This window comes from Carettochelys insculpta, chromosome 2, assembly GCF_033958435.1.
Source record: "Carettochelys insculpta isolate YL-2023 chromosome 2, ASM3395843v1, whole genome shotgun sequence".
Taxonomy (NCBI): domain Eukaryota; kingdom Metazoa; phylum Chordata; order Testudines; family Carettochelyidae; genus Carettochelys; species Carettochelys insculpta.
The window spans coordinates 67,694,281-67,721,990 of NC_134138.1; the positions used below are offsets into that span (position 1 = coordinate 67,694,281).

The window sequence follows — 27,710 nt, forward strand, 5'->3', positions numbered from 1 at the left end:
CCGGCGGCCGCCGCCTTCCGCTCGGCGGGGAACTCTCATTCACGGATTTTTGTCAATGGGCGAGCGGCCGGCGCGGCGCCCCAGCCCGGGCTCGGGCTGACGTCACCGGGGAGGCGATAAATATCTGTCGATCTAATTGGACGCGCGAGGCCGCGCCGCGCTGGCCCCACTCTGCCCCTCGCGGCTCGGCGCGGGCCCCCCTGATTTATTCGGCGGCGGGCCGGGGCGCGCGCGCCAGCTGTCGGGGGCGCGTCAGCTCCTGCGGCGAGGGCTGCGTGATTCCCGAAGAGGGTCTAAGCTATAAAAATCCCGCGCCCGGGCGCTGGCTGGGAGAGCACCTGAGCGCACCTCGGGGACCGGCCGGCGCGGACGGACCTCGGCACCCCCCGGCCCCGGCAGACGGCGCCTCCCCCCTGCCCGCCCGCGGCAGCGCGAAGGTAGGCAGAGCCGCGGAGCCGGCTTGGGGCGGCTGGCCTCTGGCAGGCGCGGGGGACGCGGCGTGGGGGGCGCCTGGGGGTCACCCGGGAGCGGCCCTTGGGAAGCAGCAGCCGCGCCGGCTCCCCGCCCTGCCTCGGCCGCGGCTGGGCTCCCTCTGGCCGGTCTCCGCCCCGGGCCGCGGGGAGAGGAGCCCCCGGCGCGGCAAGCGGGCCGGAGAGAGGGAGGGAGAGCTCGGGGCGGGAGGGCGGGCGGGCGATCAGCACCACGGACAGCGGCCGCCGCGGGGCTGCGCGCTCGGCTCCCCTGCCAGCCCGGCTCCAACGGCGGCTTTTCCCCCCCGCCCCTGTGTCCCGCTGCAGGTCCGGGCGTGGATCATGAAGCTCCAGCTGCTGGTCTCCGCGGGGGCGCTGCTGCTCGCTCTCCTGCCCGGCCACGAGTGCAGAGTCCTCGGCAAGAGCCCCGCCAGCGCCCCGCTGCCGCCCCGGCTGCTCCCGCCGCCGCCCAGCCTGCCGGTGCTGCTCCGCATGGGAGAGGAGTACTTCCTGCGCCTGGGCAGCCTGGCCCAAAGCCCCGCCGGCCCCGGCCGCGCCGCCTTGCAGCCGCTCCCCGAGCGCTCGCCGGAGAGTCCCCAGGGCCTCGGGGAGGGGGGAGCCGGGAGCCCGCCCCGGGGTGCCGCAGAGAGAGAGAGGCGGTCCGAGGAGCCCCCGATCTCCCTGGATCTGACTTTCCACCTCCTCCGCGAGGTCTTGGAAATGGCCCGCGCCGAGCAGCTGGCGCAGCAGGCTCACAGCAACCGGAAACTGATGGAGATCATCGGCAAGTGAGGCGCGACAGTCCGCATGCACCCGCCCCGCGTCGTGTGCCGTCGTGCCGCGCTGGTGTCAGCTCCTTGGTTTTATATCGCTTCCCCCCCGAGGGCCGCCGGAGCGGAGCCCGCGCCCCTCGGGTCGCATGCACAGCCTGTAGCCCAGCGCCGGGCCGGGCCAAGCGTGTCCGCTGTAACTCACCCGCCTTTCCCTTCCCCCTTCCCACCTTAGGCTAGTGGCAGCGCCTTCGGCCGGGCGCCGCGGGAGAAAGAGGCCGTCGGACAGAGAGGGACAGCTGGGGGGAGAGGTGCGGGGCCGGGGGTGTCTGTAAGCTGCCGCCACTCAACTCTTCCCTGTACCATTTCCGTAATAAAGCATCTCTCCAGCGCTCGGTCCGGGCGGTCGTGTACCAGAATGGCCATATTTATATTTTTAATAAAAGCTGCCAAGTGAGTGCGGTGTTAGAGCTTTCCTTGGCCCGGCCCGCACCGGCCTTTCCTCTCCCGGGAGAGGCCCCAGCACCCCCCCCGTTCCCGAGCCTTCGGGACACCGGCCCCGCGCTGAACTGCGCCCCGATCCTCGCCCCCCGCCCCGGCCCAAGCGCTCAAGAAGCCAAAGGCGTGAGCTGGCCGTGCCGCCGGGACACAGGTCAGGGGGCCGCGGCCGGGCAGCCCCAGTGCTGGGGGGTATGTGGGCTTTCTCCCGGCTAGCTTTCTTCTGACGCCCGAGTGCGCAGAAAACGCGGCCAGCCTGGCTCAGCACCCTGCCCGCTCCCGGACCCGAAAGCGCGGAGGGGCCCGTACCCGGGCTGGCACAAGGCGCCGGGGGGGGTGGGGGGGTTTGCAGGCGTCCAGCTCCACGCTTGTGATTTTTGTTGCTGGTAAAGCGGCAGGCGGGACAAACGGTTTCCGTCCAGGGGAAGAGCCCGCAACAAAACCCAACGCCCACGGCGGTCGCCTCCTCCCCTCCAACCCGGCCAGGGGCGCGCCCGGCCTTGGAGCGCTCGGCTGCGGACCCGGAGCCGGTGCCGGGGCAAGGCGCGCGGCGCCAGCCCAGCAGATCGCGTCGCCCTCCGGGCCGGGGTCACAGCCGCTTGGGCGGCGCAGGAACGTGCGTGGAAGTCTCTGGTGTGGGACCAGCCCTGCGACGCTGGCGCACAGCCTGGGCAGAGCCGGGGGCTGCACCCGCTGCCAACGAGCCGGCGCCGGAGACCCTGCGCTGCCAGCCGCGTACGCAGCAGCCGGGGCGCGGCGAGGGGCCGCCTGTAATTGACATGGCTGGGCCGCAGCCGGGCGCGGGCGGGCGGGTAGAGGCTGAGCGCGCTGCCCGGGCTCGGCGAAGGGACCTTCCACCGATTCGCTTGAAAGCCAGTTCCGTCCCCGCCTTTGCCCGCGGGCGAGCAACCCCCGCCCCCGCACTCCAGCACACCGGCCCGCCTGGGGAAAGGAGCGGGCTACTGCGCTGGAGGCACCCCCAGGCACAGGCGCTCACGGGAGGGTTTTGTGACCCCGGGAAGAGCCGGCGGAGCTCTGGCTGGAAGTGCTCGTTAGGAGACGCTTGTCAGATAGCAGCAGGGAGGGAGCCGCCGTAGTCTGTTGGCTTTGTAAAATAAACAGACCCAACCCCTGGGGGCGGGAGGGGAACCACACGCCGGGCTGGTAATGAATTTCACCACCTGAGGGGAACCCTCAGCGGGTGCTTTCTTACAGCAGCGCCCCGGACAAGGCTTAGCTAAGTGGCCCCCAAGCCCATCCTCGACGGTCCCATTTTACAGGAGGAAAAACAGAAACAACGTAGGCGGCAAGTGGTGGCCCAGTGGCTACTGACTCCGCTGGTGTCAGAACTGGCGGGGTTTTTGTTAACAACAAGAAGTCCTGCGGCACCTTAGAGACTAACAGATATTTTGGAGCATAAGCTTTCGTGGGCAAAGACCCGCTTCGTCAGACGCATGAGTGGGGGGGGGGCTCCCGAGCGGTATTTAAAGAGTGGGGGTCCCAGTAAAAGTTTTCTTGTTGCTCTTGCTTTTAAGAAGTACTTGGCTCCCACCTTAGACTACCCTGCCCTGGGGCAGCCATTGGTCAGCTAGTTCCTGCTTTTGACTATGGTACCCCGGGGAAAAAAATTGCATGTCTCCAGGGTGCTGTGAGAAAAGCGACGTATTCAAAGCCTGATCCAAAGCCTGTTGATGTCAATGGGCATCTCTGACTTCAAGAGGCTTCGGATAAGCTCTTAGACCGGGAGGCTTTGAGGTACCGATCGCTCTCAAAGATTAACGGGCTCTTTCAGAGCTGCTGAGAGTCAGTACCCAGCAGCGTATACTCACTATTCAGTTCTGTTCTCGTTTTATTACCTGTTCCTACGGCGCTAGCTTGAACTCCCGACCCCAAGGAAGTCAGTAGGAAAACGCCCAGGATTTCACTTTCAGAATCAAGAATAATGTCAGTGCTGACCTTGATAAAAGACATGGCAGCTCATGCAATCCGTTCCATTAAATAGTTAAGAATCTGTAGTGCATACGGTATACACCATAGCACGGAGGGGTAGCCCTTCTCCTGGGTCTGGAATCTCTTTATATGCAATCTTTACAAGACAGTTGCGATGAATTCAGCCCAGTTCAGCTCAGAATGGTCTTTTCTGGTTTCAAAGGTCTTGCCCTTTTACTGTCAATTTGCTCGATTTAATAAAAGTGAGCATCGATGTAATGCATTAAAGGAAGTTGAGACCATGAATGTGGAGGTGGAAAAGGTACCCCCAAAGTTACTTGAGTAAAAGTACAGCTGCTTGGGGAGGAGTGTACTTAAGTACACCTTCCTGTGGCTTGAGTAGAAGTACACACATATACACATCACAACTAGTAACAGAGAGAAAGCCGTGCTAGTCTATACACAATCAAAACAAAGAAAAAGCAGTCAAGTAGCACTTTAAAGACTAACAAAATCATTTATTAGGTGAGCTTTCTGGAACAGACCCACTTCTTCAGACCATAGCCATAGCAGAACAGTCTCAGTATTTAATATTCTATGCCTTTAAATATTCTATGCCTTAAAATCCTGAGTCTGTTCTGGTGAGGCTACGGTCTGAAGAAGTGGGTCTGTCCCACGAAAGCTCATCACCTAATAAATGATTTTGTTAGTCTTTAAAGTGCTACTTGACTGCTTTTTTGTTTTGACATCACATCTAGATTGTACTCCAGTATCCAGAAGTGCAAGCAGCTGCGCTTTTACTCAAGTAACCTTTTTTCCACCTCTGCATAAAAGTACAGCTCAGCTATGGATATAGATAGGCACAAGCTAAAGCACTCACCCCACATCCTCTCCCTGCCCTTGGGGAGCACAGATCATGCACCGCACAGAGACCTGTAGCCCATTTAATTCAGGAGGTGTCCTAATACAGTGTGTCCTACAGCTATGTCTTCATTTTCTACAGGAGTATAAAATTTAATGCAAAATAACATTTCTGAATGGTTTGTGTGATGTACCAGCCACATTGTACCAACCACCCTTGTGATGTACCAACCACAGCTGGAAAATAAACATATCAGGTGAAATGCTGCTCTTGCCAGCCCCATTTAGGCTCAGCTATGGCACACCAGCCTGCAGGAACACCACTTGTGAGGCAGTCGTTCTGTGCAGTGGGTGTACCCAGTGGAGTTTTAGACTCACCTTCCAAAGTTGCGGCTTTCATCAAGGATTTGCCAGGAGAGTTAACAACAATCTGAAAAGATGGACTTACTCCCCCTGGGGTAATTAACTGCACTGAGAGGGCCACAGTTTCATTGACAAATGATGCCAGTAGTCATATTTCAAATAACAGTGTTGGGTAAAAATGCAACAAGACACCCTGACTGGCTGCCAGCAATCACAGCGCTCACTCATTTAAATTGCAATTACAGCATGAAGCTTCTATTCAACAGTCTCCTTTATGAAATAGGTTTTACTTGAACACAGTCACATAGTACAGTACCTCATCAATGCATCGATTAGTCCAGGTTTCCCCATGCCCTTTATTCAGCTACTTCCAAACATCACTCTAATCTAAAAGTATCAAATACAGGATAATGGAATTCAAATAAGGCCCTTGGAATTAAACTTGATCAAGATGTCCCTTGTCTGGGCTCTTTCTTGTTTGTTCCAGCCAGGTCACTTGCAGCCTCACAGCTCCTCTCAGGTAAGTATGTCCAAAGCCAGCCGGAATGATAGTTATCATTCGCTCAATGAGTTTAACCAGGAGAAGGAGAAGACATGACGAGCTGGCTCATCAGCTCTTTCACTGCTGACTGGAGCATCTTCCACTTGTCCTTGAGGGGATGGTTCAGACCCAGTCTGCGTGAGAAGGAAATGTTTACAAGGGGAAGAAGGAAAGCTCATTTTTAAAAGCTGGAAGTAATTTTGCTTGCAATACCGTTCTATAATACGAGCTTCTTTCTATCAGTAGAGTTTGGCAGGTGACAGAATGTAGAAAGAAGGAAAGATCAGGAGCATGAAAAGTGTTTGGGGGTGGGATCAGGGGTGAAATCCCAGCCTATTGAAGCCAATGAGAGTTTTGTCATTGACTTCAAAAGGGCTGGGATTTCACTCCTTGTGTTTGCATAGCTCAAAAGGCCTCCAATCCTTACACAGGTATCCTATTGATTTCAGTAGGACAACTTGCATGACTAATATGAGCAAGACTTTCTCCACAATTGAAGTCAGTGTTGTAACTTTAAAACAAGAGGGGAAATGAAAACCTGCCCCATTAGCCGCATATATAACATATTACTGCAATACATAAGAATAATTTTTACTAGCTGCAGAATGTTGGCATTCACTCTACAGATAGTAAACTCAACTTCAAGTTATCAGTAATCAAATTTAAAAACCCATAAAATAAATAATTAGTCTGAAGTGTCCTTAAATGCCTACAAAATGTAGTATCTGAAAAAAGCAGAACTATACCTTTGTGATATAAGGGACAATATCTACTAACTGTTTTAGGATGCTTAAAATCAAAATAGTTGTCAGAGCTTTGGGTCCAGTCCTTCCATCCTTTACCACAATGTGTAGTGTCTTACCATGGGAAATGTACTGTATTTCAGTGGTTATATTTGCAGGTAAGGTATTAGTTAAAATGAGCAAGGATAGTAGAACTGAGCCTTTTAACACTGAATTTGTCTCCATCATTTTGCATAATGTAATGTTATCAAAATCATGGTGAACACATATGTACAGGTACTAACTGTATATCACAGACATTTATGAAATGCTACAGCATAAGATGGATGATTATTTGGCATTTTCCCAGCAATTTTTGTAAGTATGTAATGTTAAAATCCATACTGGAATTAGTGAGAAATGATGGTCTGTTATGTGTAAGTTGGCTAATGGGCTTCATTCCAGTTACTGACTAGTTGGACAATGTCATACCACGGCAGGACAAATCCTAAAATCTTGTGGGCATGCACACAAGTAGTTTCCTGTTTCTTTTCCTATATCTTATTGAAGTTTTCAGTTTATTTCTAAGGGCCAATTTCTTAATTAATATAAATTGGCATAACCCCAGAGTTTCAATAGAGGTAATCAATTTAACCAGCTAAAGATCTGGCCCTAAGGCTCAAGAGATGCTTTAATCTAGCTCTTAATTTGGACAAGATTTTCAAAATGATGTCTGTTTGTTGCAGGTTGAACGTGTGATGTGCAAATTTAATGCAGACTTAAATTTTCAATGGATAATGCTTTCCAGTGGGTAAATTTATAGAGCACTTGATTCAGAGAGCAAAAATTAGTGGAAGACCGGGAACAACAGCTACCTCTTTAAGTACCAGGGTCCCTTTTCAGCAAGGCTGGAATAAATATTTGTCTCCTAAACATAGTAAACAGGTTGCCTGCAGTGTTGTAACCATGTTGATCTCAGGACATGCACAAGACATTGTAGTTGAGGCAATATATTTTACTGGACTTCTGGAAATTTCACAATATGGAGAAGAAAGCAGCCACATGGAACTTCTACTTCCTGAGCAAATGCAAGAACACAACTTGTATTTAGCTCAGAGACGCTTTTTCCCCCCCTAGACTGAAAGAAAACCTCTGTGAAGCTGGAAAGGGTATATCTTCCATCAACAGATGTTGGTCCAATAAAACATATTACCTGCCCCAGCTAGTCTTTCTCAGATTTGCACATTTTAAGGAATTGGACACAATAGTCAGGTCCTCAGCTGGTGCAAATCTTTACATCAGTTGAAGATCTGACCCACAGGTCTGAAAAACAACATGGAAAAGAACAAGTGGGACAAGACTTTCAATTTGGGTTCCTAAAATTAAACATACAAGAACATCCATACTAGGTCATCCCAAAGGTCCATCTAGCTCAGTAGACTGTCTTCTGACAGTGCCCAATGCCAGATGTCCCATAGGAAGTGAACAGAACAGGCAATCATTAACAGGATTAATCATTAATCCTCTCTTGTCATCCTTTTCCAGCCTCTGGCAAACAGAGGCTAGGGACACCGTTACATCCTGACTAATAGCCGGGGCTTTTCTTTTCTGGCAGAACCACATTCCAGCACCTTTTTTCCATTAGCACACCAGAAAAATTTTCACCACTGGTTCCATAGCAGTGCAAGGACCAAGGCAGGAGCCCCTGCTGGTCATGCAACAGCATGGGGAGTGGGGCACTAAAACTGAACGCTCTAACCCCTACTAGGAATCAGCACATTTGAGTTCTGGAACCTTTTTTTTTTTTTCTAGAAAAAAAGCACTGCTAATAGCCATTGATGGACCTAATCTCCATAAATTTATCTTGCTCTTTTTTGAACTCTGTTAAAGTCTTGGTCTTCAAGATATCCTCTGGCAAGGAGTTCCACAGGCCTGCCATGCACTGCATGAAGGAAAACTTCCTTTCATAGGTTTAAAGCTTGCTACTCATTAATTTCCTTTGGTGACCCCTAGTTCTTATGTTATGGGAACAAATAAATAACTTTTCCTTATTCACTTTTTCCACACCAGTCATGATTTCATAGACCTCTCTCATGTCCCTCCTAAGTCTCCTCTTTTCCAAGATGAAAAGTCCCAGTCTATTGAATTGCTGTTCACCTGGCACCCATTCCAAACCCTTAATCATTTCTGTTGCCTTTTTCTGAACTTTTTCCAATGCCAATATATCTTTTTTGAGATGAGGCAACTACACCTATATGCGGTATTCAAGATATGGGTGTACCAGGGATTTATATGCAGGCAATAAGATATTATCTGTTTCATTCTCTCTCCCTTTAAAAATGATACCTAACATTCTGTTTGCTATTTTGACTGCTGCTGCACGTTGAGTGGATGATATGTACTGGTACTGACAGCACATAAATAAGTGGCCTGATTTTTGTAGTGTTCAGCACCCAGCACTCCCCTTTGTTTGAATGTGCTCAATGTGGTAAGTGTTCAGCACTTTGGAAAATAAAGCCCTTGTTTTTGGGTTTATTATGTAGCTTGAGATAGATGCCTAAGTTGAGGGAATCCCTGTTTGAACAGCTTGCCTTTCACTTTCAGCTGCGCAACTGAGACGCCTAAAGCAGCTGAAAATACTTATCATTGCACATGCACATTTTTGAGCACCCAAGTTCCCAGCGGGGCACTTAACATATGCCCTTAGTGCACAGTCTTAAATGTCTGGCAAATCATTATAATAGCACCTGCCTCACCTCTGATTTACTCTCTAAAACTGCCTCTGTAGCCTATCGTTAGCTTACTGTCCAGAATCAGCCAAAATGAGCACATCTACTTGATGTTCCAACCACTTCATTTGGTTTCAGACTATGGGCTTGATCCAGCAATGCATTTGGGCCTATATCCACAAGGCTACATAGGCAGGTTAACTTGCACCCACACGGTGGAGGTTAAGCTCCTAAACCCGGTTGCGGACCTGGGCTGTAAACCTATATGTAACTGTAAACCAATGGGGCGCCCCACAAGTTTATACTTAAGCTTGTGTATAAGTGCCTTGGTGGGTCGGAACCAAAAGGATTGGAAAAAATAAAAGAGTAATTACTTGGGCTTCTCCCCATTGGGAGATACACATTAACTGACTCCTGGTAGACCCTGTCTGCTGACACAAGTTTAAACCCAATAGTCTTTTGTCTAGATGTCACAAAGTGGCTGGCCCCAGTAAGTGAAGTAGCTCCAGCTTCCCTGTGCCAGAGCTGGTGCTCCCATTCAGCCAATTATAACAGTGAGGCAGCACCTAGGGGCTATGAAAACTCAAGAAAAGTTCTCCTGGGGAAGGGTCCTGGTGAGAGCTGGTCAGGACACTGGAGGAGCCTCTGGGGAAAGTTGCAGAAAGGTCTCTGCAATCCCTCCACAGGAAGAGTGAAGAAGGAAGTAGGAGACTCTATGTCTGGGACCAGGAAGAAGACTGAAGGCAGAAGAGCCGTGAGACTGGTTTCTGGCTGGGGCCCTCAAGGCTGGAGAGAGCGGAAGGCAGGGGAGCAGCAGAGGGACTTATCAACTGACATCTCAGGGCCAGAGAGCTTAGCCCACAGTGAAAGGGCCAGGAAGCATGAAGGAAGGTGCCCTGGCAAGGATGGTCCCAGATGAAAGGCTGTGGGGGAGGGGTTCCTACTGGGACAAGTAGGGTTACACTCCAATCGGAAAGGCTGGAGGGGCTGCCCGGGTACAAGACAGGATTGGGCTGGGCTGGATAGCTAGGCCATGGCAAGAGACTCCAGGGCTGTGCTGGAGCGCCAGGCAGTGGCGTAGTTCTGAACAGTAGCATATTCCTGCCCTGTGGCTGCAGGGCGTGTCTCACAGAGGTGTAATGGAGCTGGAATGTGTCCCAGTGCTTTAGCTCCCCCACCCTACTGGAGCCAAGGCCTGGAGAGGGACACTGAAGGTGGATGTCACCTGTAGTGCTTAGGTTTTGTTAGGGAAACTGAGTCCCACATGGGCTCTATGTATACCTCGGAGCACTCTGTGGACTACTCCTGGGGGGTCTGAAGGAGAGGAACTGAGGCAGGCAGGCCTGTTATGCTGTGGTCTTTTGCAAGACAGCGCCCCAGGCAGGGGGCAGCCCGATGCCCCTAGATCAAGTACTAACATTGCGCTAATTAGCAGATATGTTATAACACAACGGCATTTCCCAGTGTGGGCACATGCTTCAGGACTCCCACATCACCCCTTTTATTCTGGATGTATTACGAGTTTATGCTTAACCATTCCACCGTGCTCCACAGAGCCCTGCTCTCCCCCTGCTTGGTGAGTACCTCTACACTGGGATGAAATACTCACAGCACAGCTGCAGCTGGTCTGGGTGCTGACTTGGGTTCATGGGACTCAGGCTGGGGCTTTACAAGTGCAGTGTAAGCAGCTGGGCTTGGGCTAGAGCCCCTGCTCTAATACCCTCCCCCCTTCGTGAACATCTGCATCTACAGGTCCACCAACAAGAAGAGCACAGGGAGCAGTTGCCCGAGGGCTCAGTGATTCCCAGGGGCCTAGGGCTACCAGTTGCAGGTGCTGCAGCAGCAGTCATGGCCACAGCCCTGGGCCCCTTAGATTGCCATTGGCGTGCTGTACAGCAGCCTCCATCTGGCTCTGAGGCTTAGTGGGGTTGTGCTGCAATCTAGGCAGTGCTGAGGACTGTCTATCTAGGCCCGTCCGTTCCACCTGAGGCCCAGTCCCTTCCAAGAGCATGAAGCCTGCCCCCTGCACTTCTCTGGGTGCCCTGGGGGCTATTGCCTCCCCTGTGTGCCAGGATTTTAGAGCCCACAGCCCAAGTCCTTTGAGTCCGAGTCAGCCGACCTGGGCCAGGCGTGGTTTTTTCAAGAGCCGTTTACTGACACCGCAATTAGCTGTGGGTGGAGCAGAGGCAAGGCTGAGAATGCAGCTCGGCACTGACTTGTAAACTTGCGTTTTCATACATGCAGCATGTTCAGATCTGACTCTCACTGAGTCACACAGGGATGGAGCCCTGTTATCATCAGTCTGGTAAAAAGGGCAGTTCTTCAGCTCTACTTCAAGGAAAGTTGTTGCTGGTATAACCCAGCCCACTTCCTTTTGTAACAGCAGCCTGACTGTGCCTTGCAGAAAGATAGGGTGTCATTAATTAGGATAGTTCAGGGCAAACTTTTTAGTGCCAGTATTCATTGAAAACATCTTTTTAAAAATGGAGAGGGAAGGAGATACGTTTAAAAGTCGAGTCTGCTACACAGCTGAAAGTCAGTAGAAGTTAGGCAGACCTCTTTCCCCTTTGTCTTTGAAACATTCCTCCTAACAGAGTGCACAGCTACTCAGAAAAAGGGAAGCTTTCTCCAGGTTGTAGCAGTTGGCAGAATTCACCTGTCTAAGGGGCTATGTTTACGCTGCAGAGCTATTTGGGGATACTATTTCGTGATACCTCAGTAACACCACGTCTGGAAAATGCTCCTGACATTTTGAAATATTTTTTTGAAATACCAGGCATGCTATTTCAGCATCCCTCTATGCCTCGTGGCAAGAGGGGTAACGGATGCCTCAAAATAGCGCTATATTTCTAATTCGGTGGTGTTTACACAACCCCAAAACTTCATATACTCTATTTCAAAATTGACTTGAAATAGGATGTGCAATTTGTGTACCGCAAATTGCGTCTCTTATTTTGAGTTAGGGGCACAGTGTAGACATAGCCAGGGTGTCTAAGTGGATTCAATACTTTACGTCTTCCTACTGCTTTTAAGTAATAAACCTTTATCTGAAATTATCTCCCACACTAAGGGTCCTTCTAGGGGCAGAGATGGTGTATTTATATAGTCCCAAGCATAATGGGATCCCGGGATTTTACTAGGACCTCTACTCAAAATAAGAATGAATAACTGAGCCATTTACTTCAGATCACACTAATCACATTAGGGCAGTTCAGATAGTTATGATTCAGACTTTTCTCATTGACTTCAAGGGGCACTGAATTGTACCCTCAATAAGTACCAAGAATTCCAATTGGGACAACTCACAATCAGAGCTGAGCACCTGGTCTTTCGTTAGGTTTTATTCAAGCAAAATTGTAGCTGAAATCAACAGGCATAGCCTAAAAAGTGTTGAGCATTTACAACTCCAACTGAATTCAGCAGCTGCTTGGAACCACTCTGGCTCTGGTGCACAGTGTTTGGCTGACTGAAGATTAAGTAAAATTAAGGGCCAGCACCACAGAGGTTATTCAGTATGATGAGTTGCAGGTACTCAGCACTTCTCAGGATTCAGTTCATTAAGCACCAGGCGTAAACATCAGTTAAATCTTTACAAGGTTCACATTAATACAGGAAAACTGACTTTTAGTCGTGTCTCTGCTTGTTAGTGTCCTACGGTTGTCTGATTTATATTGAGGGGGCAGGAGCGGAAAATGGATAGAGAGCTGGTGCATATTAGCTACCTGGAAGATTTCAAAGTTTTACATACTTCTTTCTGCTTATAACCACCAACCAGTCTCCATATCTTCCATGCACAAAAACTTCAATATGTCATAAACAAGCTAGACTGGAATCAAGAACATTACCTGATCATTTTTTACAAAGTCTGTAAATAACTTTTTTTGCTAGCTGAGCCTACTTTCGATGTCTAATTTTGTAAAATCCTACTTGTGTCTATAGATCTTTGCTGTATGGTTACCTGGAGACTGGATTGTGTGAGGCTCTATTAGGCTATTTACAAAGTGATATCGCATCATGAAAAGTGAAGGGTGAAATAACTTGTTCTCTCTAAGGCCATAGAAACCCACCAGATACAGCGTAGAATTTGTTATTGTGACTGTCCTCCCTTTACATCTCTGCTGTGTTATATAATACCTGACTCGCAGTAAAAAGCATTCCTGAGAATGCTACCTATGACATCAGGGCTTTGTGTGACAGCTAGTTAGTAATCTGCCTTCTCCCTGCTGCTCTATGCAGGCTGCTACTTGACAATTTCATATTCCTCCAGAGATGATACATATGGCCCAAGGGTAACAAAAGATGGCCTGTGCTGTTTTCTGCTTCATTCATGTTAGCTTCTTTTTACTGAGCACAACTCTTCCTCTGAAGGAGCCAGCTCAAGGATTCAGTGCCTCTCAAATTCAGTCAAGACTTCAAACTAGTCCCAGGTATACAATGTTTTGAGGAATGTAATTGGTGTATAGGCCTTGAGCTCAACCACTGCATAAGAGTGAATTTCCTCCAGAGTGGCTGTTTAGCTACATAAGAAAATAAAAGCAGTTACTGACCTTCTGAATACGTCTGAAATCATGACGTCTTTTCAGTTGTTGATCACTTTAGCCCTTACTCATTCAGAGGGAGTTTGCTCAGGTTAGGATCAAGTGAAAACCTCAGTGTCTGACCATTTTTAATTGCTACTGGTACTAATGCAAAATCTCCAAAATAAGCCATTTCCCACATCTGATGAAGTGGGTATTTACCCAGGAAAACTTACACTCCAATAAATCTTATTAGTCTGTGAGATGCCACAGGACTTCTTGTTTTTGTGGATGCAGACTAAAAGGGCTGCTCCTCCAATAATTGATAGCTATATGTCACAGGAACTCCATTAACTGAAGGGTATGTCTACACTGCAAAGAGAAACCCAGGGTGCTGAACCTCAGAGCCCAACTCCATTGACTCTGGCCTACGGGGCCTGTGGTTGAGAACTAAAAACAGCAGTGTAGACTTTCCCACCATGTGGTGGCCTGGGCTCTGAAACCTGGCCAGGGTGGAGAATCTTGAAACATCTGCTCTGGCCCAAGCGGGAATGGCTACCCTGCTATTTTTAGCTCAGCAGCCTAAGCCAAGTCCGACCAAGTCACCTGCCCCAGGTTCTGAGACTGAGTCCTGTCGATTTTCTTTGCAGCTTTGTAGATATAACCTATGGCTCTTAATGTGACCCTAGCCCAGCTTCCTCTCTGTTTCATTTACTCAACAGAGGTTGCTCTGGATTTACGTTGATATAGCAGAGAAAAATCTGAGCCAAAAGTTCTAAATCTGACTGTCGAATGAGGTTTATTTCTCAACATGGTGCAAATAGCTTTTTCACTAAAGTTGGTGTGCCGCTTTCCGCTCTCAGTTACACTTGAGTAATCTCACTGGCTGCAGAGTGTCTTCTGATGGCTTCTTTTCATTGCTGGAGGAAGCAGGGGCAGGAAATTGTAAGGATGTATGTTTGGGGTAGGGGGAATGGAGTTCAGGAAAATGAGCAACGACAATAAATGACTCCTGCCTAGAAGGATTAGTCTAAACTGTCAAAATAAATGATGTGTTAATTAACGACTTTAGCTAACCTTTTAAAACACCACTAGTACCCAGCATGGACAAAAATGGCGATGCTTCAAAACACTGTAATGATCACATATCAATCCCATAATCTGTAGGCTTTGATCGGTGCCTCAAATGTCAGGTCCTGGGCTTCTGACTCTAACCATATTCCAATGGTAAAAGCAAAAGGAATTCAAGGTTATTTTTAAATTGTTTAAACTTTAGTGAACGAATGTCTGTTTATGCAACAGAGCAGCTTCAGCAGAATACCTGGCAGCTGTTACCCTGATCACAATACTGCTTCAGGATGAGAGATTGTTTTTATTAAATGGCTCCTTTGAAAAAAATCAGTGGGAACAACAAGAATATGATCTAAAAAAACCTGTTCAGCTATATACAGTAGCAGACAGCATATGCATAGGCAGACATCATCAATTATAATACTGGCTGTGTCATTCTTTGAATGGTGGCCAGCAGTGTACTTTAAAAGTCTATTGGGACTCAATGTCTTACTTGAAAGGATTTTCATTACTTGCAATTAGTGTTATGTGGCAAATGGCTAGTGCAATGTCACCTACTTATGAACTTAATAATAGCAAATATAGTTCTGGGCAAAACCAGTTGGGTTTGCTTATTTTTGTGTAGGTTGTATACATTCCTTGCAGAATATTAAGTAAATCACAGGTCTGGGAGTTTGAACTAGCTGAGGGGAAGACTATCTTGAAGAAAAGTTTCCTTGTGCTTGTATTGTCTGAAAGGTCTTTTGAGACAGGCACTTACTTTCACTACGTTCCTAATCTATCTCAATGCTCAGCCAAAATCGAACAAAAGCACAATCTATTAACTTTCCAGACAGCTTCTTTTTATGCACCCAAGAAGTTTACTGTCTCTGTTGAAAGCAATTAACTTTCAATCTGGATCAAAGCCTAGTCTTGCTGTCCGAGAAAAAAAGAAGGAAAAAGTGACAAGAAAAAGTGGGCCACAACCCCAAATTATGTTATAGGGCTCTGCTCAGTGGGAGAAAGTGAAGAAAACACTTTACAAAAATACAGACATTCAGGCTGAAGCATCTTTTCTAGACTTTTCCATCCACCATTATTTGATTCTCCCGTAGTAACTCTTTGGAAGCTCCTCTGGTCAATCAACTATCCCTGATGATTTCTGGTCCTGTTCCTTTTGCAGTTGCACCACAGACTGGTCTAATAAAGAAAAAAAATCCTCTAAAAAAGCCCCAGCAGTGATTAGTCGTGAGGAATCTAGTGGTCACACTACCACCGGCTTTTACTTCCTCCACTTTTCTTTCCCAGTAGATACGCAAGGAGGAACAACCAAGCACTGAATTAAAATGTAGAAAACCTCCAAGTGATACCTTACAGCTTACAGCCCATCTAATTCCAGACAAAAGAAACTTTCCTACCTTGCTGCAGAGATAAGTAGAAAAATCTAATAGTGGATCAGTCTCGTTTGGCTACGCTGCCTCTCTGTTCCATTGGGAAATACGCAATGCTGTAAATTAAAGTTTTTTTTTTTTTAAATGGATGCTGTGGTAAACCTGTTGAATGAGACACACCACTAATTCAGATTGTGACTCACCCAAGAATTTGATTCATTGTATCAGGTAACAGAGGCAGTATAATTTACAGGGTTTATAGACCTAACACGTTTTGAAGGTTTGAATGCTACGGGAACTTAGTCATGAATGAATGACTTAGCTGTGTTATTGTAGATATGTTGAGGGTGACACATCAGAGCTGGGGACACATTACACATTCTGTGAAGGCCGGAAAAATACTGAGTGCTCCAGGAAGAAAACAACTTGCTGAAGGCCAGCTGAAGCAGTGAGCTCTAAGTCCTTGGGACTACCGTGCAATGGAAAGAGAAGGTCCATGGCACAGTTAAACATTTTTCTTCTCCCTGGTCTCACGTTTCTACATCTTCTCAGCTATATGCTTGTTGGTCTGGATAGGAGAGTGTAGGAGTTTTCTCCTTGCTAGGACGGTGCTACTGAGCGCTGATAGTTAACAGTTATTCACCAGAGCAATAACATAGCTCATCTAACAACACTATCACTTAGCCACAAAGGGGATTGTGGAACCAAGTCCAACTCTCTGATTTGCACCCTGGTGTGGACAAGGGTGGATCCATGATAGTGCACCATTGCTGAAGTGGGAGAGGTACCACCTTTTAGGTAGGAAGGGAAATGGAAGACCCTTCTGCCCATCTCAGGTGCCTTTCCAGAGGAATGTTAAAGATCTGGGATAGATACTCCTTTTGGTAAAGTAGGTGCAACTCCCATTGACTCTAGCAATTATTTGAAAAGAATAGATGAATGTGATGGGATGAGGCTCATTTCACATGAGTGTACCCCAGGTCAGTGCCTGCAATTTTTCTCAACTTCCCTGCTGATGGTACCCAGGGTCAGATGCTTGGTCTCCATCCATGTCATATACAGGCCACGTGTACAGTAAAACAAACCCCTTCTGAGCTATATCACCCAATCAGGCCTATTTCAGGGACCTTGGTAATATCTTGCAGCCCTCCCCATGTTCAGTCCTTAACAGTCCAACAGGACCCACCACAGTACCCTCAGCTGGTATATCCCTGTAGCTCTCACTGGGCTCAGCTCTCAACAGGCCATCGGGGCCATCAAGGTACCCCTTATTTGGGCATGTCCTGTAGCCCTTTCTGGGCTCAGGCTTACAACAGTCTAACAGGACCCATCACGATACCCTTCCAATGGCAGTGTCTCTGTAGCCCTCCCCAGACGCTGGTCCTCGGTCCAACCTATTGCAGTACTAAAATTCGCTTCCTCTCCACCTTTCCAAACTCCTGTACCCCTATCAGGAGTCTAAATTGTCTTGCATATCGCCAAGTTTCAGCTCACTTAAGAACTACTTAGTTATAAAAATCAGACATAAAAATACAAACGTGGCACAACATACTGTTCCTGAAAAATTGCTTCTTCTAATTTTTACTGTACATTGATAAAAATCAGCTGACATAGAACTATAGTACATGTCAGTATGTAGTATATACAACTGTATAAACAAGTCATTGTATGAAATTTTAGTTTGTACTGATGGGACTGATACTTATGCTGTCTGTTTTAAAATATGGCAAATCTCTAGATGAGTCAATGTATCCTTTGGAAGATGTCTGTGTACCCCTGGGCACATGTACCCCTAATTTGGCCAGCTTATGTGTCAAGACTCCTGCTCTGGGATGGAGCAGTGCCCCAGGCATGGATGTCAGCTTCTTTACCTCCCTAAGGGCAGGCCCACCGACAGAGGGAGGCAAAAGAATGATGCAGAGAAATTGGAAAGTGTCCAGAAAAGAGCAACAAGAATGATCAAAGGTCTAGAGAACATGACCTATAAAGAAAGGCTGAAAGAACTGGGCTTATTTAGTTTGGAAAAAAGAAGATTGAGGGGGACGTGATAGTGGTTTTCAGGTATCTAAAATGGTGTCATAAGGGGGAGGGAGAAAACTTGCTCTTCCTGGCCTCTGAGGATAGAACAAGAAGCAATGGGTTTAAATTGCAGCAAGGGAGGTTTGGGCTGGATATTAGGAAAATGTTCTAACTGTCAGGGTGGTCAAACAGCAGAATAAATTGCGTAGGGAGGTTGTGGAATCTCCATCCCTGGAGATATTTAAGAACAGGTTAGATAAGTGTCTATCAGGGATGGTCTAGACAGTACTTGGTCCTGCCATGAGGGCAGGGGACCGGACTTGATGACCTCTCAAGGTCCCTTCCAGTCCTAGCATTCTATGACTCTAGGACTCTAAAAGGGGCAGTTGCCCTGGGGCCTGACTTTCGAAAGGGGCGGGGAGCTCTGGTCACCATCACCACTGATGTTTAGGCCAGAGTTCAGGGCCTCTTTGAAGGCTGTGGAAGCACTGTGCTGCCGCTGCACATGTGGCTGTGAGGGAGCATGGGGTGAGGGCAGGGCTGACTTCCCTCAGCCTCAACCTTTTCCCTTGCCCCTCCCCACCCTTGAGGGCAGGGAGCCGGGCCCCTCTCTCACATTGACCCTGGGTGAACAGTGGTCATCAGCACTGCTGTGGAGGGGGGCTCAATTCATCCCAAGGTCCACCCCTACTCCATCACTTTCTCCAAGTCCCTATCCTGCACCTTCCTGTCCCTCTCCGCCCCACCTCTTCCAGCCCTCCCCTAAGCACATCTGGCTCCCTCATCCCCGGCACACCACTGAACAGCTGAGCTTAGTGGGTGAGAGGGGCTGCAAGGGATGGGGTGTGGCTGATTGGCAGGCTCCCAAGAGGGTGATACGCACTCACTAATTTTTTTCCCCATGAGTGCTCCAGCACCCAGCACCCATGGAGTTGGCACCGATGGCCACAAGGCTTTTTCCCTAGAGACCCTTTGCATTTCCTTTAGTCCTCTGACACCAGCTCCACAGCTGGCACAGTCTCAGTTCAGGGTAACTGTTTCACAGACAGTCCCTTTCCTAGCCCTGTCCAAACTTCCTTCTCTTGGGCTGTTGCCACTTCCTCCGTGGCTGTTGTGGAGGACCTGAGCCCTCACACTACTCCAAGCCCTCACCCAGCAAATTTTCAAGTAGCAGCCCCATCCCCTGTCCCTCTAACTGTGATTCCGGGCCACATCCCAGAAGCCAACCGTGAGTGTCTGCCTTGCTCTTCTAATCCCTGCCAGCAGACTGAACCCATCACATCCTACAACTCCTTTTATATGAGCCTGCTGGGCCCTGATTGGCTGCTTCCCTGCAACTTGTTCTGATTAAGTGTATCCCATACAGCCACTCTAAGCAGCTTAGCGAAGTCTGCATTCTACTGCACCTTTTCAGACAGGGTGTGGCTGCCCTGGCATCCCTCCAGCAAGGGGCATCCAGGGTTTAAAATGCCCCAGACTGTTAAACAGCAACAGCCATCAATAAACCATTTTGTAACACGTACAGGTGTGTGTGAACTATTGAATAGTGAATAATAGCTGCTCCCTTTGCATGCATAGCTACTGCACTACCAGTATTTAAGGGACATTATGTTCTTTAAAAATTAGTCATTATTTTCTGTTGGTTTGTGAGACTGCATTTGCATGTCCACCCTATCCCTCCATTCTAAAGCCCTGAGCTATTCTTGTGAGTGGACTGGCAAGGAAATATTCAGTACACTCAGTGGGTTTTTTTTTGTGCTGGTACCTGCCAGTACTGAGCACCAGCATCTCGACAGCCCTAGTTATGGCATTGACTGGAGTGTAGACTGTAGAGGGTCTGGAAGGTAACTGAGTACTCGGACCTCTTTTTTCAACAAAAGAGGCACTGAGTATGCTGGTAATTCTTTTTACATTTCAATATCCTGCTTGCTCATCAGCCAGGGAGGCAAAGCAGAAGGATGCAGCAGTGTGTAAACACACGCTCCAGCCATAATTATACTACTGTCAAAGGAAATTTCAGCAGAACACATTTGCAGCCAGGTAAACTAAAATGTCAATGCTCATCCACCTGTAATGTGTACCAAGCACTACTAATTCTGGAATTATTTACTGTTAAACAGAAAAGCTGACATATTTCACAGGATAAGGATGAGATCTACCCAATTATTTTTTGAACAGGTGGATTGTGTTATTGTGAAGAAACTCTGTTGTGACATGATGTAAAACAGCAACAATTCGTCTGAGACACAGAAGAAAATACTTTCTTTGGAAGTAGTAATTTTTCTTTCAGAATTTTTTATTATACAAACAAATGAGAAATGTCCTGAAAAGGCAGTAAAATGGAGATCAGAATTCAAGTCTGTTCAGATTTTACATTAGGTAATTACAACAATCTGAACAGAAGAAATCATTGTGTCTATTCTGTTATGATATATTATTACTTGAAATTGAGCAAAACTGAAGCACTCTTAAACAAGAAGATACTCCTGGCTAATCAGACAATTCATAGACCCAACTATTAAAATGCAAAACTTGAGGTGTGTTATTTGCCACTCAGGTTAATCACAAGAACACAGTTGTCTGAGAACTACTTTCAATGTAATCACAAAAAAAGCAGGACCTTTTTTTTTTTGTGATGCCACAGAAACAGGCTGTGTCTATACCAGCAAGTTCTTTTGAAAAAAGTGGGCCTTTTCTGAAAGAACCCACAGAGCACCTACACACAAAAGCTGTGCCTACACGTGCACGCTACTTCGAAGTAGTGGCACTAACTTCGAAATAGCGCCTGTTGCGGCTACACGCGTCGGGCGCTATTTCGAAGTTAACTTCGACGTTAGGCGACGAGACGTCGAAGTCGCTAACCTCATGAGGGGATCGGAATAGCGCCCTACTTCGACGTTCAACGTCGAAGTAGGGACCGTGTAGACGATCCGCGTCCCGCAACGTCGAAATTGGCGGGTCCTCCATGGCGGCCATCAGCTGGGGGGTTGAGAGATGCTCTCTCTCCAGCCCCTGAGGGGCTCTATGGTCACTGTGGGCAGCAGCCCTTAGCCCAGGGCTTCTGGCTGCTGCTGCGGCAGCTGGGGATCCATGCTGCAGGCACAGGGTCTGCAACCAGTTGTCGGCTCTGTGGATCTTGTGTTGTTTAGTGCAACTGTGTCTGGGAGGGGCCCTTTAAGGGAGCGGCTTGCTGTTGAGTCCGCCCTGTGACCCTGTCTGCAGCTGTGCCTGGCACCCTTATTTCGATGTGTGCTACTTTGGTGTGTAGTCGTACCCTCGCAGCGCCTATTTTGATGTGGTGCCGCGCAACGTCGAAGTTGAACATCGACGTTGCCAGCCCTGGAGGACGTGTAGACGTTATTCATCGAAATAGCCTATTTCGATTTTGCTACATCGAAATAAGCTATTTCGATGTTGGCTTCACGTGTAGATGTAGCCAAAATGTGCTCTTTCAATCTGAAATAAAAAGAACAGAACCCTTTTCCCAGCAGCCCTCTTCCTCTCCCAGACAAGGAAGAGCACATTTTTCTAAAAGATGCTTTCAGACAAAATGTGTTTAGATGCCCCAGGAACCCTTTTTTGGAAAGAGTGGTCCTCATGGAGCCAGATTTTTCAATCCCTGGTCCATTCTTTCAAAAGAACAGCGGTTGTATGTATGCTCTCTATCAAAAGAATGGATCAATTTTTTGATCCTCCTTTTTGTGTGTGGACCTGATCTTTCAAAATAAGATTTTTTTTTTTTGGAAGAGATCTTCCGGAAAAACTTCTTTCAAAAGATGCCTGTAGTGTAGATGTGCCTAAGGGTATGTCTACACAGCAGCCTTATTTCAAAATAAGCTATTCTGAAAGAGCTATTTGGCTGTGTCTACACTTCCATTCCTCTTTCGAAAGAGGCATGCAAATGAGGTAAATCAAAAAAGCAAATGAGGTGCAGATTTACATATCTGGTGCCTTGTTTGCATATTCTTCTTTCGAAAGAGCTTGTTCGAAAAGAGAAAAGCAGTGTTGAGGCATCTCTTTCGAAAGTAAACCCCATGCTAGAAAGAACCCTTCTTTTTTGAAAGAGCTACATCTACACTGTTTTTCTTCTTTTGAAAGAAGCACTTTTGACAAAATATGCAAATGAAGCACCTGATACATAAATCTGTACCTCATTTGCATTTTTGATTTTTCTTATTTGCACAACTCTTTCAAAAGAGGATTGCAAGTGTAGACACAGCTTCCCAGAATAGTTTATTTCAAAATAATGCTACTACACACAAAAATGCATTTTAAAATAGCACTTAGCTATTTCAAAATAGCACCTACACAAATAGAACCTATTTTGAAATAGACCCATTGAACACACTATGGCTTATTTTGAAATAGAATCTATTCCCTGTCTTAACAGCACCTATTTTAAAATAGCTATTTTGGAATAGGTGCTATTCCCCATAGAATGAGGCTTACCAATTTCAAAATAAGCAAACCACTATTTCAAAATATTTCAAAATAGCAGCTGCCTTGTGTAGACACTGTGATAGTTATTTAAAAATAACGGCTGTTATTTCAAAATAACTTTGATATGTAGACCTACCCTAACATGGCTACCTCTCAATGTATTGTCACCACAACTCATCACCAACACTACTAATTCACACTGCTCTCAAAAGCAAGAGAAACAGTGGGGCTAAATGATGAGCACTCGGGATTTTCCTGCATTATTTGAATATGTTTTGTTCAACGAAATATTGCAGTAAGTATCAAAGCCAGGAGAAAAAAAATCTAGAAGAAACCACCCTAAACTAAATATCAAAACCAAATGGCTACTAACCTGAACGTTAAAAGAAACATCTCTGTAATAAAGTTAGACAGAAGCAGCATCATTCTTTTTGGAGAGGATTTTTTGACTTTGAGTCTTTCACACCCGATTATTTGCTGTGATTTTGCTGCACAACTGAAATGCAGTACTGAAATTCAATCTGTAGAGAGGAGTCTCGAAATAGGGTTTAATTGGCGTTTGAGTGGTGCACAGTTCATCTGCAAAGGGGTGAACATCACTAACAGTGAACTAACTGATTCCTCTAGTCATTCGGCTAAGTCATTTGACATATTATGCATCTGTCCATCTATCTTTCTGTCTGTCTTTTTATCAAGCTACATACAAGGCTGTTCAGAGCCTCAGGGCAGAGATCAAGTCTGATATTCTGTTCTCCCTCTATACCAGGGTCGGCAGCCCCAGCACGCATACCAAGAGTGCCATGTGAGCAGATTTCCTTTGGCACATGTCAGAATCTCAGCCTTGCCCCTTCTCACCCAGCTACTGCTCACTGCAGTGGCTCCCTGATGGGGCTGTGGCAGTTGTCCACCTAGGGCCAGCTGGGGTTCCACACTCCTGGCCACTGGGGCTCCCCTCCCTGGGCCAGCAGTGGCTACCCACCCGGGGCTGTCTAGGACTCCATGACCCTGGCTGCTAGGGCTCCATGACCCAGGCTGCCCACTGGCTGCCAGGGGCTGTCTGACAAGGGCCATAAGGGGTTCTGCACCTGGGTTCCCTGTCTGGGATGGCAGCATCTCTGTGTCCTGGGCTGAGGCTCCCCACCCAGGGTCAGTCATGGCTCCTTACCCGTGGTGCAGCAGCTTTGCACCTCTGGCCACCAGGACTTCTCACCCCAGGCCTCTGGCAGCTCCATACCCCAGTCCACCTGGGCTCCCTCCCCAGGGCTGGTGGCAAACTCTGTGGCTGGGGCTCCCTGGTTCAGCAACATCCATGATCTTGCTGGATCACAGATGGTGCCAGACCAGTGAATCCAGGATAAGAAAGGCTCAACCTGTGTTAAAATCCTGGACATTTTTAGATATTTATAAAACCCAGCTGGATGGGGATTTAAAGACCAAAATGGTAAAGCTCTGCATCTTAGTATTTATTAATAAAGCTGTGCTAAGTAGGACTATTAGTGACTTCAAAAAATATCACCAACACTTGGACCATATGTAGAGGTTGAAAGGTCAAATTTCGGCACTCCACTTCAGACAGGTTGCTGACCATTGCTCTATCCTGATCTCTCATGACCATACAATGTGTTTTGCTTCATACAGGGAGAGCAGAGGAGTGGAGGAGAGAACTGCCTGTGGGGTCTGACCATATATTGCCTGTATTAAGGTTGCTGTTGAGGTCCATAGAAGTTCATTCTTGTGAAAAGAACATGTTGGAGTCAAGGTATCATGTGATACTGAGAGGATGACTTCACCTCTAGGGCTGTGTCTACACTTACCAAAAACTTCGAAATGGCCATACTAATGGCCAGATCGAAGAATACTAATGAGGTGCTGAAATGCATACACAGGGTTCCTTTTCGAAAGGACCCCACCAACACTGAAATCCCCTTATTCCTATGAGCTCACGTGGGAGTGAAACATGGCAATTTTGAAGTGCCGTGATCGGCAGCATGCTAAGGAGGCGCTGAATATGCATTTCAGCGTCTCATTAGTATTCTTTGATCTGGTCATTAGCATTTCCATTTCGAAGTTTTGGTAAGTGTGGACGTAGCCTAGATGTTTTTACATAAGATACGCTCCTCTAAAATGAAACTCTCACAACAGCAGTAGTCTCACTGACGTCAACAGAACTAGTGAGATGATCAAGGCATGCAGGACTGATATTATGGAGGAGGGGGAATGATTTATGCCTCAACAAAAGGCTACAATAATTCCAAAGCATCACTACACTGAAATTTAGAGCGGTCGTTTCATTAGAGCACATATACACAACTGAAAACCAGATGTATGGGAGCAGAGTACCAACATGTGATCTCACACTTCTCTCACTAATCTATTTTGTCCATGCTCCATCTATATTGCATATTTAAAATGCTTTTATACAGCTAACAATTAGCTAAAACTTAGCCAATTACAGACCTCTCTGACATTTGATTTCATACTATCTCATGGGAAATATACTGAGGACCCACAGCTGAAATGAAAAGAGTCAGCAGCTGGGGCAGATATAACTACAAATGTGTGTGACTACAGAGAGAAATGTCCCTATGGTAATTCTAGCAGATACCACAAGGTTACAATCAAGTAATGGAAAATTTTAAAACCCATGGAACAAGAATAACAAAGGTCATTCAATTAGCATTTCTCTCCCCAAACAGCTCAATCTTTATTATAGCTTATATCCTGGCAGAATTGCAGCCTTGTAGATACTGACTGCAAAGGGAAATGAAACTGAGTACTGTGAATGTGTATGATTTAACCTGAATTTCCTTTTCAGCTAGACATACGTGGTTTAGTCCCTTTGAACTGTGGTATTTCTTTAGACTCTTGGCTCTATAACATTTTGCTAGTGACTCACTGGGACTACAAAATATTGTCATCTGCACCTCGTCTTACACAAAATAAATACAGAAACCAGAGACCCTGACAGAGACTGATCCTAAATTGCATGGAGTGGACCAGCTATCAGATAGCTGCAGGAGTAAATCAAGGGGAGAGTTTAGACCCAAAAAGTGTAGCATCATTGCCTAAAGTTAGGCAGCTAGATCCATATTTAGTAACACAGATAAGTAGCTTGATATTTGGAAGAAGTCAGCACTTTCTTTAGTGGAAGCAACAGACAGAAAATAAATAGCACTTATAGATGCCTAAATAGTGATTTAGGTGTCTAACTTTAGACTCCCACCTTTAAAAAGGTTTGGCCTGAGGCTCCAGTAATAATGATGATGAACTTATTTCCTTAGTATCGGTGCAGTTTTTGAATCTGCAATAGTGTGTGAGTGTTCACACCTAGACTTTGAGAACAACAAGAAGTCTTTGTGGCACCTTATAGACTAACAGATATTTTGGAGTATCAGCTTTTTTTTAATGCTCCAAAATATCTGTTGGTCTATAAGGTGCCACAAGACTTCTTGTTGTTCTCAAAGCTACAGACTAACACGGTGACCTCTCTGATACCCAGATTTTGGTTTAGAAGGTTAGATACATAGGGCCCATTCACAAAATTTGGATCCAAGTGCAGGCTTTTGAATTTCAGAGGTGTTTTGATCCATTTATTTTTTCATTGTGCCCATTTCCAGAGCCAGGTCCTGGGGATCTTACTTAGGGCATCATCCAACAAAGCACTTAATTAAGCGCTTTGGTCCTATGCTTACCTTGGGGCACTTGAGTGTTCCCACTGGTGTTGCTGCAGAGCTGCTGAAAAGGGGTAGGGAAAGGGGGCAGCTGTCCTGGGGCTCAAAAATCTAAACAGGCCCCAAACTCCCAGCCACCAGACAGATAGAGCCCCAAGCAGCCAGGGTCAAGCAGCACTAAAAGGCTGGCTGTGGGAGAATAACACCAGCCTCTCACTTTGCATGCAAGGCCCTGACTTTGTAACAGTTCACATGAGATCTTTATTGAATTAATAAATTCTGAATGCTCTATTGTGCGTGTATGACAAACCTGAGCAATGGTGAAGTATCACCCAGCTTTTGCATGCTGAAATTCCAGCACTGTGAGAGAAATGCAGAAATCACTACACAAAACAGGCCGCGATTTGTACTTTATCTGCATAATTTATGCAAAGAGATGCCCATGTATGGTATTAATTTAAATAGAATTTGAGACTATGAGACTCTCATTTAAATGTACAGAACACAGTTTAATTTTAATTTATTTGTTTTTGAAAATTAAATATAGTATGACAGGAATGCACAGAGCATATTTGTACTCATGGGAAATTAAGCATGAGAATAACACTATGCTCTTTTTCTTCTGGTTTTTTTTTCAAAATACCTTTTCAAATTAAAAATAATTAAATGAAAAAAGCTATCAGCATTTCCAGCCTTTGGGATCTCAAGGCACATGGTCTCTTGTGGCTTCTTGACTATTTATTTAATTTTGCCATAAGACGTGGGTAAAGAACAGGGACATTTTTGTCTCTAAGGTCATTTGCATAAAATTATTTTATCATCCCATATATAATGCCTCATTTTTTATTCATCTGCTCTTTATCTTTCATATGGGAGATCAGGTTGCTCTGCTCTTCGGACTGAACTCTGCTACTGACCACTGCAAGTGAAGTACAGAAATAATGGTAAACTAATTATGCTGAAAAAATCCAAATATGATTTGTGGCCTACAGGAAGTTGTGTAATTAGCTACTGTTAGTATATTTTAAGGGTTTTTTTTTTTGTTCTCAGATACATATCTCTTTCTCAGGTGCAGTAGTCAGGGTTGTGGCAAACTTTCCTAAGGAGTTAGTAAAAAAAAATAATAAGTCTTGTGGCACCTTATAAACTAACAGATATTTTGGAGCATAAGCTTTCATGGGCAAAGACCCACTTCATCAGATGTCCTCGCCTATAGACAGCCTGCCAACCTTAAACAAAACCTCACCAGCCACTACAAATCACAAACCAGTGACTCTAGGCCTGGAACCAGCCCCTGCAACAGTCCTCGCTGCCAACTCTGCTCACATATCTACACCAGTGGCAGACTTAAGGGTGACAGTTCTGAAACAAAAAAAATTTAAAAATCAAATGGAGAGAGAAATCTCTGACCTGCAATTTATTTGCAAATTTGACTCTATTACCAAGGATTAAACAGAGACTGGGAGTGGCTCGTAGCTTACAAAGGCAGTTTCTCTGCTTTGGGTGCTAATAGCTCCCCATTATAGTCTGACAAAGGCTCACATCCCCCTGTCTGATCTGACTTGTTTTTTCCTCTTTTGATAAGTACTGTTGATACTGGGCCATTTCCACCTTGCTGAATAGACTTTGTCAGCTCTGGCCCTTCCTCTTACTGCGACCCCCCTCTTTAAATACCTCTCTGAAACCCCCCCCCCCACTCATGCATCTGATGAAGCGGGTCTTTGCCCATGAAAGCTTAT

At 46.6% G+C, this 27,710-nt stretch overlaps 2 protein-coding genes across 4 annotated transcripts in view; one reads left to right on the top strand and one right to left on the bottom strand.

Moving 5' to 3' along the window:
• Positions 1-333: 333 nt before the first annotated feature.
• On the top strand, positions 334-1,499 carry CRH (corticotropin releasing hormone). The gene is made up of 2 exons (XM_074985753.1): positions 334-437; positions 798-1,499. Exon 2 carries the CDS (start codon positions 813-815, stop codon positions 1,260-1,262), a length of 450 nt encoding a protein of 149 aa, XP_074841854.1. The 5' UTR covers positions 334-437; positions 798-812; the 3' UTR covers positions 1,263-1,499.
• A 3,660-nt stretch (positions 1,500-5,159) lies between these two features.
• Positions 5,160-27,710, bottom strand: part of TRIM55 (tripartite motif containing 55) — a 57,917-nt gene continuing 35,366 nt past the window's right edge. For 2 of the 3 annotated variants that reach the window (XM_074987128.1, XM_074987125.1), the window contains one exon: positions 5,160-5,566. In XM_074987128.1, the coding sequence (XP_074843229.1) occupies positions 5,447-5,566 (120 nt within the window). In that variant the 3' untranslated portion in view covers positions 5,160-5,446. The remainder of the gene's footprint in view (positions 5,567-27,710) is intronic. The other variant, XM_074987126.1, reaches the window with a different exon arrangement.